The sequence below is a fragment of the Chenopodium quinoa genome, unplaced genomic scaffold, assembly GCF_001683475.1.
Source record: "Chenopodium quinoa cultivar QQ74 unplaced genomic scaffold, ASM168347v1, whole genome shotgun sequence".
In the NCBI taxonomy this organism is placed as follows: Eukaryota; Viridiplantae; Streptophyta; class Magnoliopsida; order Caryophyllales; family Amaranthaceae; genus Chenopodium; species Chenopodium quinoa.
The window spans coordinates 5,230,465-5,244,949 of NW_018744626.1; the positions used below are offsets into that span (position 1 = coordinate 5,230,465).

At 35.4% G+C, this 14,485-nt stretch overlaps 1 protein-coding gene across 1 annotated transcript; it reads right to left on the bottom strand.

The window, feature by feature from the left end:
- Nucleotides 1–59: 59 nt before the first annotated feature.
- LOC110700659 lies at nt 60–12,025 on the bottom strand. The gene is made up of 8 exons (XM_021878231.1): nt 11,441–12,025; nt 9,333–10,733; nt 7,256–8,995; nt 5,711–6,823; nt 3,811–3,915; nt 3,565–3,654; nt 1,090–1,200; nt 60–1,015 (listed from the first exon to the last, which is right to left on the bottom strand). The coding sequence occupies exons 1-8, from the start codon at nt 11,501–11,503 to the stop codon at nt 473–475; spliced, it is 5,166 nt and encodes a 1,721-aa protein (XP_021733923.1). The 5' UTR covers nt 11,504–12,025; the 3' UTR covers nt 60–472.
- Between the last annotated feature and the right edge of the window lie 2,460 nt (nt 12,026–14,485).

Genomic DNA, 14,485 nt, shown 5'->3' on the forward strand with positions numbered 1-14,485 from the left:
ACTTTTTTCACTAGATTTTCAGAGATAATTTTATCTATAAGCATAATCTTCAATCTGCCAGGCTAAATATGCTTCTGCTAGAACTTTATTGTGTTTGCACAAGGTTTCAGAGTGAGTACAGAGTGTATCCCTTGTGTTCTAAAGCTTTATATTTCTTTATGTACTGTTTTTTCTACAATTTTCATAGCACCCAGCTTTAATGGGTTATCAATGATATTCACATATTACATTTTGGAAAGCTCTAAATATAAAAATGCAAAATGGGGAAGCTGGTCAGACAAAAGCTTCAATCCAATGAGTTATTGAGATTGTACATGATATTGTACATCAAATTTTCTCTTGAATACCGAGGTGAGAATCCAAGATGGTACTCAAACTGTAAGCGTGCAGAACATCCCTTGATCATCATGTTAAACATTCAAAGAGTATAAGATCCATGAATTAAGAATAGCAGGATAACCTGAAGATAAACTTAAGCAGGTGCTTTATCATTATGTTCCTCAGAAAAAAATTGCTCAGCTCGATCAACAAAGCTTGGTGGAAACCTACAATACAAAGGCAGAACCGTGGGAGCTACTGAAGCTTGACTTTTTATCTTTGAAGCTGTGTCTTCAGAATTTTTACTTGTTCTGCTATCCCTAGGATTTCGGATCTTGCCATTTCTACCATTACTACTCCCAGAAACATTTCCCTTGGGGAGAGAGAGACGAGAGCCTCTTGTAGTAAAACGGGTTGATTTTACAGACACATCGCTTTGCAGTTTCTTATGCTCAAGAGTTAACAAAGAACTCTCAGTTGAATCTTCCACAGAAGGATTTCCTGTCGGGGACTTGGACCTAACTGAAGGCAAGCTACTTTTCCAAAATTTCACCAGGGAAAGAATCATTTCTGTACTGAGCTCCTGTTGGACAACGCCTTTGTTCTGTTCGCAACCAAAACAGACAGCAACCAGAGTTCCAGCAAGGATTGGCATCAATTCTGGATCGCTAAAGAATGCAATTGGTAAATCACACACCTGGTATTTAAGAGGCCCAATGTCAATACCTGTTTCCGTAGAATCAAGAGAGATATCAACAGAGATTCACTGACCTTGTGAAGGATTGTTGGAGTGTTTCCCCATCGAAGGACTGCTTGATTTCCAGGGTGAAATAAAGAAAAGTACCCAAGAAGCATCAATGATTCAAGTAGCAGCATACCCACCTGACAAGGCAAATGAGCGTCATATAAATTGCATATATATTGTGTACATAATTACACTGAAAATTTTGTTCGAAACTGCCTATGCAGTTGCGAGGCGTTTGGTAGGAGGGATGGGATTAAGTGGGATAAGAAGGTGGAATTAATAGATGGGATAAGGATAAAAATAGTGTATTCCATTGTTTGGTATGAGTTGGGATTAGATTGGAATAACTAATAAAAATACAAAAATACCCTTACGATCCTTTCTTCACCCTCTTTTTCTTTCTCTTTCATTAAGGGTAATAATGTCTTTTACCCATTAAATTTAGTCCCTATCCCTTATACCACCCCCCCTTAGTTACTAATTTGGAGGGATAACTCCCTTTTTAATCCACATCCTATCCCCCTTCATAATCTTCATCCCTCTAAACAAACAAAAGACTTGTTTAATCCCTCCTCTTTTATCCTATTCCCCCTCTTTTATCCCTCTAAACAAACACCCCCTTGAGGTAAAGGCTACACATACAATTGTTATATGTGGTCCCTACATACAACCTTACTTTGTCATGTTTTTATTGGCTACAATTACAGGCCCATGTTCCATAAGAGTTATTTGACTCCTAAATTTCTCCCCTTTTTTTGATGATGTGTCAAATTTCTAGTGGAGCTGTATGTAGGGACAACATATAATGGTTGTATGTGTATCAGCTCTCTGCAGTTGATGAATGATGCATTTAGGTCAATTTTATTATGCACTTAACAAATTATGCAAGAAATAAGTCATAAAAGGTATTGTTTCCAAAAAAAAAAAATAAAAAAAAAAGAAGCTAATAATAGGTACTTCATAAATTCAAAAGACATAATCTAGTTTTGAACATAACCTCACAAAGACATTGAGATAAATTCTTAATACAGTAAGTAGTAATGACGGTGATACATATAGTAAGCAATACAACACACAACATCAGTGGCCAGCCGGGACATGAACAAGTCCATTGAGTAGAAAATTTTTATAATGCATTACAATTGCAAATGGTAGTCAGTTAAGTTCTGGGTGATTGTTTTGAGCAGACAATGCAATCCAAAACCTTAATAACCAGGTTTGAATCCTGTAGTTTTACAAGTCTTTGTTCATATATTTATTTCCTCTTAATTTTCGTGTCTTTTGATTTGATCACTCTTTTGTCTTTTCCCTTATAATTCTACATAGGTGAGTCTAATTGTTGCTGAGGAGTACTCTGTTCCCTAAAGTTCTTCCCACTTTTCATAGAAACAGTTACCAAGGAAATGAGGAGTGTGAAATTACGTCTTTTATTATTCATTAAAAAGGGGAGAAAATATGCTTGAGAGAGCATGTAGAGTTAAGTGACTTAACAAGGAATAAAGCAAAAGTGGAAAGAGCATTATGGAACAACATGAAACGAAAGAGAGTACATTCTTATAGCTTTAAGGAATTGGAGCTAGAGGTTGAAATTATTAACCTTTCACTATCTATTGTAGTAAAGTGTACCCTAGAAAATGCATGGGTATTAAACTATTAATTATATAAAACCTAAGTACGAAGTATTATTTGTATTTTCTAAATATTTTAACCCATACGAAAATCTCACATTCAGCCACTAACAATGAGAATGGAAACAACTCCAAAAAAACAAATAATGTGCACAAATAAGTTTCTAACAAAGATATAAGAGCAACTCCAATGGTAAGCTAATTGTGAAATTAGCTTGCCATGCCACCTAGGATTGCAAAGCTAATCTACCTTGTAGCTAATTAATCCCACAATGGTTAAGCTAATTTTCAATAATTTTTTTTATTTATTTAATTTTTTTTAATTCCCACAATTTGCTAAGCTAATTAGCTTAGCTAAGCAAATAGCTTTGCCCAGCTAATTTGGTAATGCAATTCCAATGGTTAAGCTAATTATTTATTAGTTTTATAAATTGCAAGCTAGTCCTAATTTTACACTGTTGGAGTTGCTCTAAGGATACACCATGTACAAATGGCAGATATATATCAAGCCCACAAGCTATGACATACCATCTTATCCACAAGAAGATTTTCTTTTAAAGATCTATTGGTTTGTGTCCTTAAGCATAACAATAGGTTGTCGAAATTCGCTATGTATTTGTAGTCTAAAAAAAAAAAAAAAAAAAACACAGCCATGGCCATTTATTATCACACGCCAACATTGCAGCTTGAAACCACTTGGCATAATACTATAGATTTCTATTGTTTGAAGATATTGTAATCACCTATCTGACAATGGTGGTTTATTACTGGCAGTTTGCACACCAGTGTATAAAACTGAGGTGGGGATATTGGGATGAGAATGATAAACAATAAATTAGTACAAAAGATTATCAAAAAGCACTTGTAAATTACCTGATCACTTGCAACTTTCCAGTTATTGGTACAGTGAGTAAGTAGGAAACCCATGATGTGGAAAAATTCCATTTTCAGGTCAGGCATGGCCTAAAAAATTACACTAATATTATTAAAAAATGGATAATAGATCACAAGCACAATTCAGAAACAAACAAAAAAGAAAGGCAGATATATCAAGGGGCTCCCGGATGGTGCAACTGTGCAAGTATCAGGACAAAGGAGAAAGGGATAAAAGTGACTTACTAGCATTTGCTGCATAAAAGTGATATCTGTGAGAGCCAGATTGTTCAAAACCTTCAAGACAAAGGTAGCCACTTCCTCAAAATTTGTGGGGAGAACATATGAGCCCTAGAATTGAAGAAAATAACTTTTAGTATTGTATCAGATGCAAAGTATAAGGCATATAACTTCTTTTGTATGATCACACGTTAACTAACAGATTAACAAACAAAACCAAACAAAACAAAAACTAAAAACCAAAAGCAATATTAGATTAGATGTTTCCAAATATACTCTTCTCTGATTAAAATTGGATGAATATTCAATGCAAGGTTTAAAATTAATTGACTTCCACCATTTCAAAACTTGAGGACAAACTAATTTTTTTTAAAGAGCTTTTGCAGGGCTTGATAGAACGTCCTGTACTAGAAGGATTTACATACATCCCACTTCCAATCTATATTAGTCCAACACTACCCTTTAAAGGACCATGAGGAGAGCAGCTCAACTGAACAAATCAACGGAGCAAACCCTCATTTAACTTCATGTATAGCATAATTCTCTCAAAATCAAGAATAAGGGCAGAGAAGGTCTTATAGTAAACTGTAAAGGGCTTGCCCCATAAGACTAGGTATAGTAACTCTCTTTTTGCCATTTAAGGGGCAGAAGAACAGAAAATTATCAAGGTGTTATCAATATCCAATCCCTTGTTCCTGATTCCAAAAGATTGATTTGTTCATGCCTCTATCTAAGTTCTTTCCTGATTTAGCAGATTCAATTCCAGTTCAAACCTAAGTGGAAACCTTAGCTTCTAACAGAGTTGAATTCTCCTTTCACAGCCCAGGGAATAAGGAAGCTTCACAAAATGGACTTGGTGGGCCAAAGATAATTAACTTTAATGCAAACTGAAATGACTGACTGTGGCAAGATTAATAACATAAGGGACGATATGTCTGAAACAACTAGATTTGAAATTTCATCCTTACCCAATAATAGTTTTTTTTTTTTTTTAAAAAAAAAAAAACCCAACTAATCTAAAGAAGCATAATATTTAACATGGAGATATGAGTTGACAATGGACAAATAGATTTGACAGCATATACTATATACACATATATGTGGAATCTTGTCATTCATTTTCAATGTGTGTATTCAGTATATTAACTTTTCACAAATTTTACTGATATGTCATCAAAGATATTATTGGTCAACAGTGCATTGGAAATGTGAAAAAGCAATCGGAAAAAGTAAATTCGGACAAAAGGAGTGATTATTTTAACAAGGATACTTGTTTTGGAAACAAAAACTCATTAATGGGATTGACAGTGTTAAAGAGAAATATAATTAATTTAATTATATTGTAAACTCCTTGATATTGGTTATAAACTAATGGTGAAGTTTGACTATATTAGATAAGATTGTATAATATTAAAATGACCTTCCTAGAAAAATACTGATTCACTAAAAAAAGAATCTGCAATATAGATTAGCTTAGAAGGTGGGATAGCCTTAGGAGGATACCTAAGGAAAGATAGGAATCAGATCCTCTGTATGGGTTATTAGTACAAAAGAATTCTTAACATATCATCAATGGAAAAACTTTTGGTTACTTGCTTTACATTGAGTTTAAGATTTTGAATCAATCCCTATGGTTGTTAGGCTACATAGTGAAGATGTATATGCTCAAGTACCTAGACTCATTTTATAACTAATAGAGTTAGCTACTTAGCTTTAGGGCTTAATAAATGGCTAGTAATACATGATTCTTCGGCTTCTTCCCTTTTAAGCAGATAAGCAATGGCCTTAAATTCAAATAGGCCTATACAATACCAGATACCAACAAAAGAAAGTGATCATACAGATAAATAATAAAACATAATTAGGTGCGAGAAATTTTGATAACTTCTTTTTTTAATAAAATTACCTGTTCAGAAGATAACCTATTGTTTGCCTGCAATAGCACAGCTGTTAACAATGATGGAAGACAGACTAAGCCGGTTTCAGATATGGCAGAAAGAAGAAATGTGTGTGGTTGTTTCACATTCATTTGCTCCCCGTCCTTTTTTCCTAAATTAGTACATGCAGCACTTTTCTCATCCTTCTGAGAAGAATTAGACTCAGAAACATGCATTTTTGGATCTTTCTGTGAGTCAAAATGTTCAAAATCTAATCCTGTATTGCTGCTGGTCAACTCAATAAGATCATTCCCTAGCTCTTTTTCACTAACCATTCCAGAGAATAAGGAGTCATAAGAAAGCTTTTCTTTCTGTGATTCATCACATTGCCCATTCTTGTGTACACAAGAAAGTTTCGACAAGTCACAATTTGCAGCTGATGAGGACAACTTCAGTCCATTCTGAAAATCAGGAGCAACCAAGCAACCAGACTTACTGTTCTTCACGATGTTTGATACTTCTACTTCATTTTCAGGCATCAACACCACTGGATAACATTCCCAATCAATGGAAAACACAGCGCATGGTCTAGATGTCAAAACCATCAAGAGTTTTATACTCAGCAGAATGGATTCTGGAAATGGAGACCCTTCCATGGGGGGTCTGTCATACAGAGCAAAAAGATCTCGTAGTCGGTGGATAATTTGGTAGGAAACAATGAGCTCTAGGAGGCCATCCTGCATTTGACATTGGCATTCCTCGAAGGTAGGATGGCCAATAATCATCGTTGCAGTCCACAAGAAACCATCTAGTACTTCAGAGATTGAATCAAAGTTGACAGAGGAAGTTTTACTCTGCTGTGAACTAGTGCTACCAGGACTATTTAATGATGCTGTAATTTTAATGTAACTCTCAAGAGCAGCAGACAACATTGGAATAAGAGGGGGTAAGAGGTTCTGGGATAGAAAATAACTTCTATTTGTAGGCAAGAAAAGCACGACTTTCAGAAGTCTCAGCAGGTATATTGTAACTTGGCAAGCTTCAGGCTTAGATATGTGAGATGCAGGCAAGGCAGAAGAGATGAAATCAAGCAGACCGGCCTGGCGAGAAGCTTGTAGTTCAAGTTCCTTTCCTTCCAAATACTGATGGCAAGACAAATGACATATTAATACATTAGTGAGATAACATATTACCATTTCTCGGTAGAGAAAACTAAGAAATAAAGGCCTTTAACACCAATCAAATTTCAAGTTTCCAGCAAACAAGAGAAAACAAGTACATGACTGCTAGGACAGTAGGACAGGATTGTGATATAAGATTTCATGTTGATCAATATAATCGACAGTTGATATTTTGTGAAAAAGAAACAAAGGATGCTATGGAGACATGGCAACTGTATCTTACAGGAAATCTAACTAGACAAACAACAGAATAGCTATTAAAAGAATCTAAGATCATTAAAGGCCAAACGTAGATGCAGGCTCACCCTTTAGGAAAAAAGACAATCAGATCAGGACAAAAAAAAAAAAAAAAAAAAGATTGAGTAATTCGTAATTATCTCCAATATAAGTTACCTTTATCATTTCAGCAGTTATTAGACCTATACTTGCTGCTCCTTCCTTCCTTTCTTGGCGAAGTTTTTGCAAATCTTGGACCCATCTCCCGATTTTGGCCCTGGCAGTTGCCACAGATGTTCTATAGCCAATACCAACATTTTCAGCAGCAGAAGTTTCAGGAAGATCATGCTTCAAAGCCATAAGCTTCTGCCTAATTTTCTTTATCCTTCGCTTTAAAGACTGCTGCATCCCCATGCCATTATTCACAAGATTAGACACTCCATCAGCTGAATGATTATTTGTTTGACTATTATCACTGTTACAGGGTGGTGTAGACCTCCCTTGACCCTCCTTAATTACCGAACGACGCATCAGGGGCGACGATTGATCTCGAAAATCCATTGATGCTCTCTCTCGTATCTGCTCAAGGTATACCTTGCGACGCTGGTCGCTTTCACTGAGTCTTTCAGCCAATCGCTGTGCAAGTAGTTCAGCTTCTTCTTGTTGTGCTTTGGCCCTCTCTTCCTTCCGTCGGATTTGTTCCATGGTCCTTGCCTCCCTGGCAGCGCTTGATGCTTTCCTTTCCTCTTCTCTTCTCATTTGAGCCTCTTCTTTTCTTCGTTGTGTTTCAGCAAGGCGCTGTAACTTTTCTGCTTCAATGAGTTTTCTACGTTCAATGACAGCCTCTTCTCTAGCCATATCTTCTTTCTGCTTAGTTTTCATTACCTGGAACTTTTCAGCCCTCCTCATCTCTGAATCCTGAAGTTTCTGGCGTAAGAGAAACTTTTTGTTTTCCTCATTCAATGAAGTTATAAAGCGCACTTCATTTACTTTGATACTCTCATCACCAGCTCTCTTCACAACTTGAGCTATATGAGCTTCATGCCGAGATTCACTACGCTGATGACGAGCATACATGCCCTCCCGTAATTTCATGCTGCGAACAGCATGCCACTCACTCACACGATTCAGCTTCTCAGATGTACGCTGAAGTTTTTGGACTCTCTCATTCTCCAACTCGCCTCGAATTCTCATAGCACGTGCATGCTTCTCTTCTGCTTCTTTTTTCAAGTCCACAGCAGTCTTCTTTTTCTTTTCAGGGGACATTAGCTTATCATGTAAAACTCGTGTACGTTCAGCACTTCTCCTACTCATGCAAGGAGAATGTGAAACACGGGAAGAAAGACGGCGTGAAGGAGCCAGTATTTCCTCCCAATTCCTTTTCTCTTTCCAAGCATCAACTGGCTTCCACGGTTGTGAACTACTCTTATCCTTCTCCTTCTCTTTGTCACCAGTAACATTATGTCGTTTAAGAACTTCACCTTCAGAAAGCTTCTCCACTTCAGCCAAAGGTCCTAGTTGTTCTTTCTTACCTTTTCCACCTAGAAAGGGGGCAGATCTGCCTCTAACAGGTAGCTTAGTAGTTATAGGATCAGAAGCAGAAGTCACCGAAGGAACACGACTATTTTGTACAGAGATTTTGCTAGACCTGCTTGCTTCTGTGCTTCTCCTTTCCCTGCTAACATTTACACGGGCAGCATCTGAAATTCCACTCTTCCTTCTTGATTTGGTATCCAATTCAGAAGTATTGGGGGCACTTTCCCTTTTATGCTCATCCATAGTACGAAGACGACTATGGCCTTTACTAATTTCACCAGAAACACGCTCTTTTGCCCTCTCCTCTTGGATTTTCTTGAAGGCCTCAAGGGATGAAGATAATATTTCTGCTCTATGAGGCGAGGTAGTCATTCTACGAACCTGTATCATGCAATTGAGTTAAAGTCATTTAAATGTAATGTCATTTGAAATACAAAAACGTTTAAAGTCTTTAAGGTTTTGCCAGCTATTTTTCCCATAAGATCATAAAGTGTTCGTTATAATCTACAAAGATCTGCTCCAAAACCTCTTTCTACTCAATTTAATAGTCTAACTTCCTATATGATTATATCAAGTGATCAATGAGACAGTTGTTTCATAACTATTGCATAGTTTTTATCCTTTCCAAATTATCAATCACATAATGCTAAAGGACATACATACACACAATCATCTAACAAAATAAGTGACATATTGGTTAAAGATGTTAACAACCTACCTCCCACGAAAGTGCATGAGGTCGTCTGTGGTCACCTTTGATACTCATCATTGCACCACTTGATGATAGGCATGAATTCTTCATCGTTTCAAACTCCTCCACCCTAATATTAAGATCTCTGAAATCGGATTCAGCTTCTTGGAGAACAAGAATTGCCTCTTTCACCTGCCCTAAATCACATTCTAGCTCACATAAAAGGTACAACTCATCTATAGCCCTATTAAGATTCTCAAACAAGAAACACCAAAGCCGCTCTCTAAACCTTTCTTTGCTTTCACTGCCTTCAGGTTGTCTAACGGTACTCATTGTAGGTGTATTCAATGAGCTATCTGTGGGTAAATCATCAAGCAACTTACCACTGCAACCAGCAGGTATTGCTGCTGCATTGCAGTTCCCAGGAGCTTCTGGTAGACTCTGAACAGATGAAGCAAACTCTTTATCTTGAGCAATAATCATTTCATTTGCATTCTGATCATCAATATCATTCAAAGCAGATAAATCAATCTCACATACACCAGGAGTGAGAGTGGTTGCTGACAAATCAACTATTTCTGCAGGCTTCTCTGTAGATGAACACTGAAACACATCTTTCGGTGGTCCACATGCATGTGCAAAGTCTTCACCAACATCATCATTTGCTGGTTCCACAGGGTCCAAACCACTACATTTTGCTATGTTTTCAATTGCTGAAAGCATTCCCACATCAGTTGAAGCTACTTCATTCACCTCTTTACAGTTTTCCTCAAGGGGGCCATCATTTGGAAGAGATGGCATACTTTGACATACATCACTAGTGACCTCTTTACAGCCTTCCTCTAAGGGCCCATCGTTCAGAGGCGATGGTATACTATGACATACATCACTAGTTGCCTCTGAAACTTCAATTGTATTGTTATTAACTAAAGGGAAGTCCTTTGATAAATTGCAAGCACTCAAATCACAAATATTCCTGGATGTACCACACATTGCTAGATCATCATCTCCAATTTCGCCAAATCTGAGTTCAGAAACAGCAGCAGTTCCACATTCTGGGGGAATTGCATCATCCTCTAGGTCACCCCACTTGATTTTATGAACCATGTCAGGCTTCTTCTCATAGACATTTTCATTTGCAGTGGAGGAACTTTGAGAGCTTGTAGTTGTTATGATCTTCAAAGGTGGTGTCTTTGGACATCCATTATCATCACCAACAACACACTTATCAAGGCAGCACTCATCTTTTTCGTGCTCCTTGGAGGAGGAAGATTGACTTGATACACCCTTCTGAACAGAATCTTTCCCTGGTCTTGATACATGGGAGCGATGCTTACTGCTAGAACTCCGACCTTTTCCATTTACTTGCTGCCTTGAAAAACCCCCTACCCAATTTTGAATAGAGAACTTTGAGCTGCTTCTGTGCTTCTGAAAGAAAAGAAAAATCCATTTCAACGAGACAAAATATAATATTTGAGAAACTCCATCAATCAACAAGTAAAAACCAAAACTGACAAAGGTCGTCAGCAATTTAGCATCAGCTCGTCCTACAAACAATAACTGATTGAACAAGAAAGCTATAAGAGAATCAACAGGCCTGCAGCATTCAATGAAATTTCAATCATGCAATTTAATTAACTTAGCTAAGGCACTATAATGTCAGTAATCTCAAATAAGTTCATAATCAAACAAAGACATAAGCATACAAATAAATTATTTTTGCTACAAACAGTCTCTATAACTCTATAAGGCCATACCACCTGATATAATACTGTCTACTTGATTCTTAAGAACCCTATCCCTAACTAAAACTTGACAAAAGGGCAATTAGCAAAAGAAGTGCAGTCCAACACAATATACTACATTTTTTCAGCAATACTCAAGTATTATCATTTCAAGCAAACATGTAATTCAACTAAAAATAGCAACAATATTGGCTACATTGAATTGCACCCTCCTTAACAACAAATCATCAAACACATTAAACCAACATGAGCATTCAACCACGATTCATGTAATCGTATACGCTTTAACCATTTGTACACTATACAGAACTTCACATGAGACTGATCATACAAATATACAACATGAACAACATAATTCAATCAAAAAATGAAAAAGAAGAAAAATAAAACCTTTTTCACTTCAAACCATCCTGAGCCCTGATCATCCGCAGAAGCTGCAACAGAATCATCCATCCCAATATGATCGAAACCCGGAAATTAATTCCCAGGAAATGCATATAAAATTACCCAGAAAAAAGCATACAAATTAACCCTAAAAAAAACTCAACTTTCAATTATACTTAGGTACAAATAAACCCTTTTATTATTATAATTACCCGATTGAATGCCAGAAAAATCAAATATATGTTACAGATTACAGACGAAAATAATTACAATTCTAGTGGTTCAAGGTGAAATCTTTGATGCCCTTAATTTCAGAGCTCGTCAAAAAGCGAGATAAAGAACAAAAAAGGAGTGATTTTTATGTGAAGATTATAAATACAGGGTTTAAATTAAGATTTACAGAAATGTTGTTTCAAACAATAGTTCCAAAAATAGAAAGATTTGAGACAAGTATGTCAGAAAAATAGGGTTTTTCTGGTGAAGGAGCAGTTTTGAGAGATGAAGGTGAAAGGGTTAGACTTTGGAGGGAGAAAATGAAATTTTGTATTGGTGGAATAATTATGGTAATGCCCAGAAAAATGATGTTACAAAAATAATTATTTGATAACAATATGACATATTTTTGTGTCTTCACTCTTCAATCTTCACTAGTTAAGTAGAGGTATCAATTCGAATAATCGGATCGGATTTGATAAGGTCCGGTCAATGTTATGGTTGAGTCATGCTAAATTATTATGTCTACACTAGTTTGAATATAAATTGGTTATTTTTCGGATCGATTTCGGATAGGGTCGGGTGTGCTTTTGACACCTCTAGTTAAGTTTTCTCCAATGTTGAAAACTAAATTCTATATAGTCGTGTAGACTTGACCCGTGATAATAATACGTTTGGATTAAAATATATTGTTGCATTAGTTGTTGACTTTGTTGTTATAGCGTAACTTGTACGAGTATTTTATGCATATAGATGTGCAATAGGTTTATAGAAAGCAATTTAGTTATGTAAAGAGGAAGTCACATTTTCTTCTTTATTTCAAAATTTTCCATTTTCTCTCCTTCCATTCACTGCCCTTCAGTTTATAGAAAGCAATTTAGTTATGTAAAGAGAAAGTCGCATTTTCTTCTTTTATTTCAAAATTTTCCATTTTCTCTCCTTCCATTCACTACCCTTCAGTTTATTTATTTTTTTTCTTTGGCTTTCTAACTAATCTATCTAGCTACTTCGTTTAGAGTTACAAATGAGCTAAACCAAGTCAAACTTTCATATAGAAGATCAAGAGCATGTATTATTGGGATTTTTTTTTATTGGATTAGCTCTCAAAGTGAATTCTAAGAAGTAAGAAGAGTCAACTACACCTATATGTATGGACAACCACTTGAGGTTGGTTTATGGGCAAGAACCACTTAAATAGTTTTAGTTTTATCTCTTATTGTGTAGCATGTGTCGATGCGGGACCATAACTTTCCAACTTATTTTCTATCCACCCATAAATAAATAAATCTGTATGGAGAGTCAGTGTATTACTCACCATTGTTGATGTCTTTTTTAGTGTGTATTTTGGAATTATGTCAGAGAGAGAGAAGAGAAAGTCATGCCGTACAATAAGTTTATAAATGTTTGAGTATAGCTTGAAATCGAATGAAATTTCAAACTTTTTGTTGTACTTCACTAGTTAACCATTTCAGTAACAGAAAATTTAACAAAATAGGGACAGAGGTACCAACACCTATAATTTTACACTTTGATAAGTACAAAAGTAAAAAAAAAGAAAAAAAAAGTTTTAAATGGGTATGAAAATTTAATAGGGTCCGTTTTTGAGGTACCAAAATTCAAAGTTTCCTTTTTTTTGTTGGGATAGGGGTGTTTGTGTGGTAAATTAACGGTAGTCGTCAATTTAATAGGCCCATAGGAGATTGGAGCAACTTGTAGATTCTTTGCATATATTCTTAGGTCCCTTTTCCGTTGAGTTTTATTTCAGTTTAGTTCAGTTCAGCTCCAATCAGTTCAGTTCATCTCCATTCAGTTCAGTTCTTTTGCTAATTTATTTGTTTTATATTATTTAGCTAATGATTTTTTAATGGCAATTTAATTTAGGCATGCCTTTGGGCCGATCTTTTAAGTTCATCTTTATGTCTAATGATATTGCTAATGATAATTAAAGCCAACTTTCATACTTTTAGTATATATTACAACAACACTGACAATAATAATAATAATAATAATAATAATAATAATCATTGTTAATGGTTATAATTTTTTATACACATTTTTACGTTAAAGTCTTTGGCAAGATGAGAGTATTATAGAACAATTACTAGTTTTCATAATCGGTTAGTTTTTTGTCTTTTTCTTGTCCGTCAAGCTGCTCTGTTACCTCATGATTCCTCTAAATTGACTGCATATATGATGGAAGTGTGATGTTGTGTTTTTTTTCCCTGGTTTGGAATGGAAGTGCGTAGTTTAGAGTCTTTGTTTCCTTTTTTAATTTTTTTTTTTTTGGATCTTTTCTTCGTTTTTTTTTTTGGTTTGTCTTTGTTTCATTTTTAACAGTCAAACTGTTACAGTAGATTAATTTCACAAGCATTAATTAACATGAAAATAAAAAAATTTAACCAAAAAAAAACTATTAGAGGATTTTCCGTCCGTGGGCCCCACCTAGCGATTATTTTGACCCTTTTGACTGATTTTTTTTCCCGATTTTCTCTTTAAAACGTTCTCCTAACTTTAATTCACATTTCCTTCACCAAATTCTACCTCAATTATAGTGAAATTTGGTAGAATTTGGTGAAGTAAATGTGAATTGAAGTTAGGAGAGCATTTTTAAGGGATGATTTTACAGTAGCCTTTTGAAAATGACAACCACAAGCATTATTATGTGTCATAATATGATTGGATGTAATTTGTCATGTAACCTTTGACTTTTCAAAGCATATTTTAATTAAAATTCATTTTTTATAATTTCTGATTTTTTTTTTCGAAAATTATATTTTATAATTTGTTGTTTTATGATTTCTTAATTAATTTCCGAAAATCAATATAAAAAAATTTAAA

Bases quoted from the DNA above. Each gene is read 5' to 3' on its own strand.
- LOC110700659 (XM_021878231.1), bottom strand. From the start codon at position 11,503: ATGGATGATTCTGTTGCAGCTTCTGCGGATGATCAGGGCTCAGGATGG. The intron at 8,996-9,332 runs GTAGGTTGTTAA...TGCATGATACAG, and splicing joins CTCATGCACTTTCGTGGGAG to GTTCGTAGAATGACTACCTC. The intron at 6,824-7,255 runs GTAACTTATATT...TCTTGCCATCAG, and splicing joins TAACTGCTGAAATGATAAAG to TATTTGGAAGGAAAGGAACT.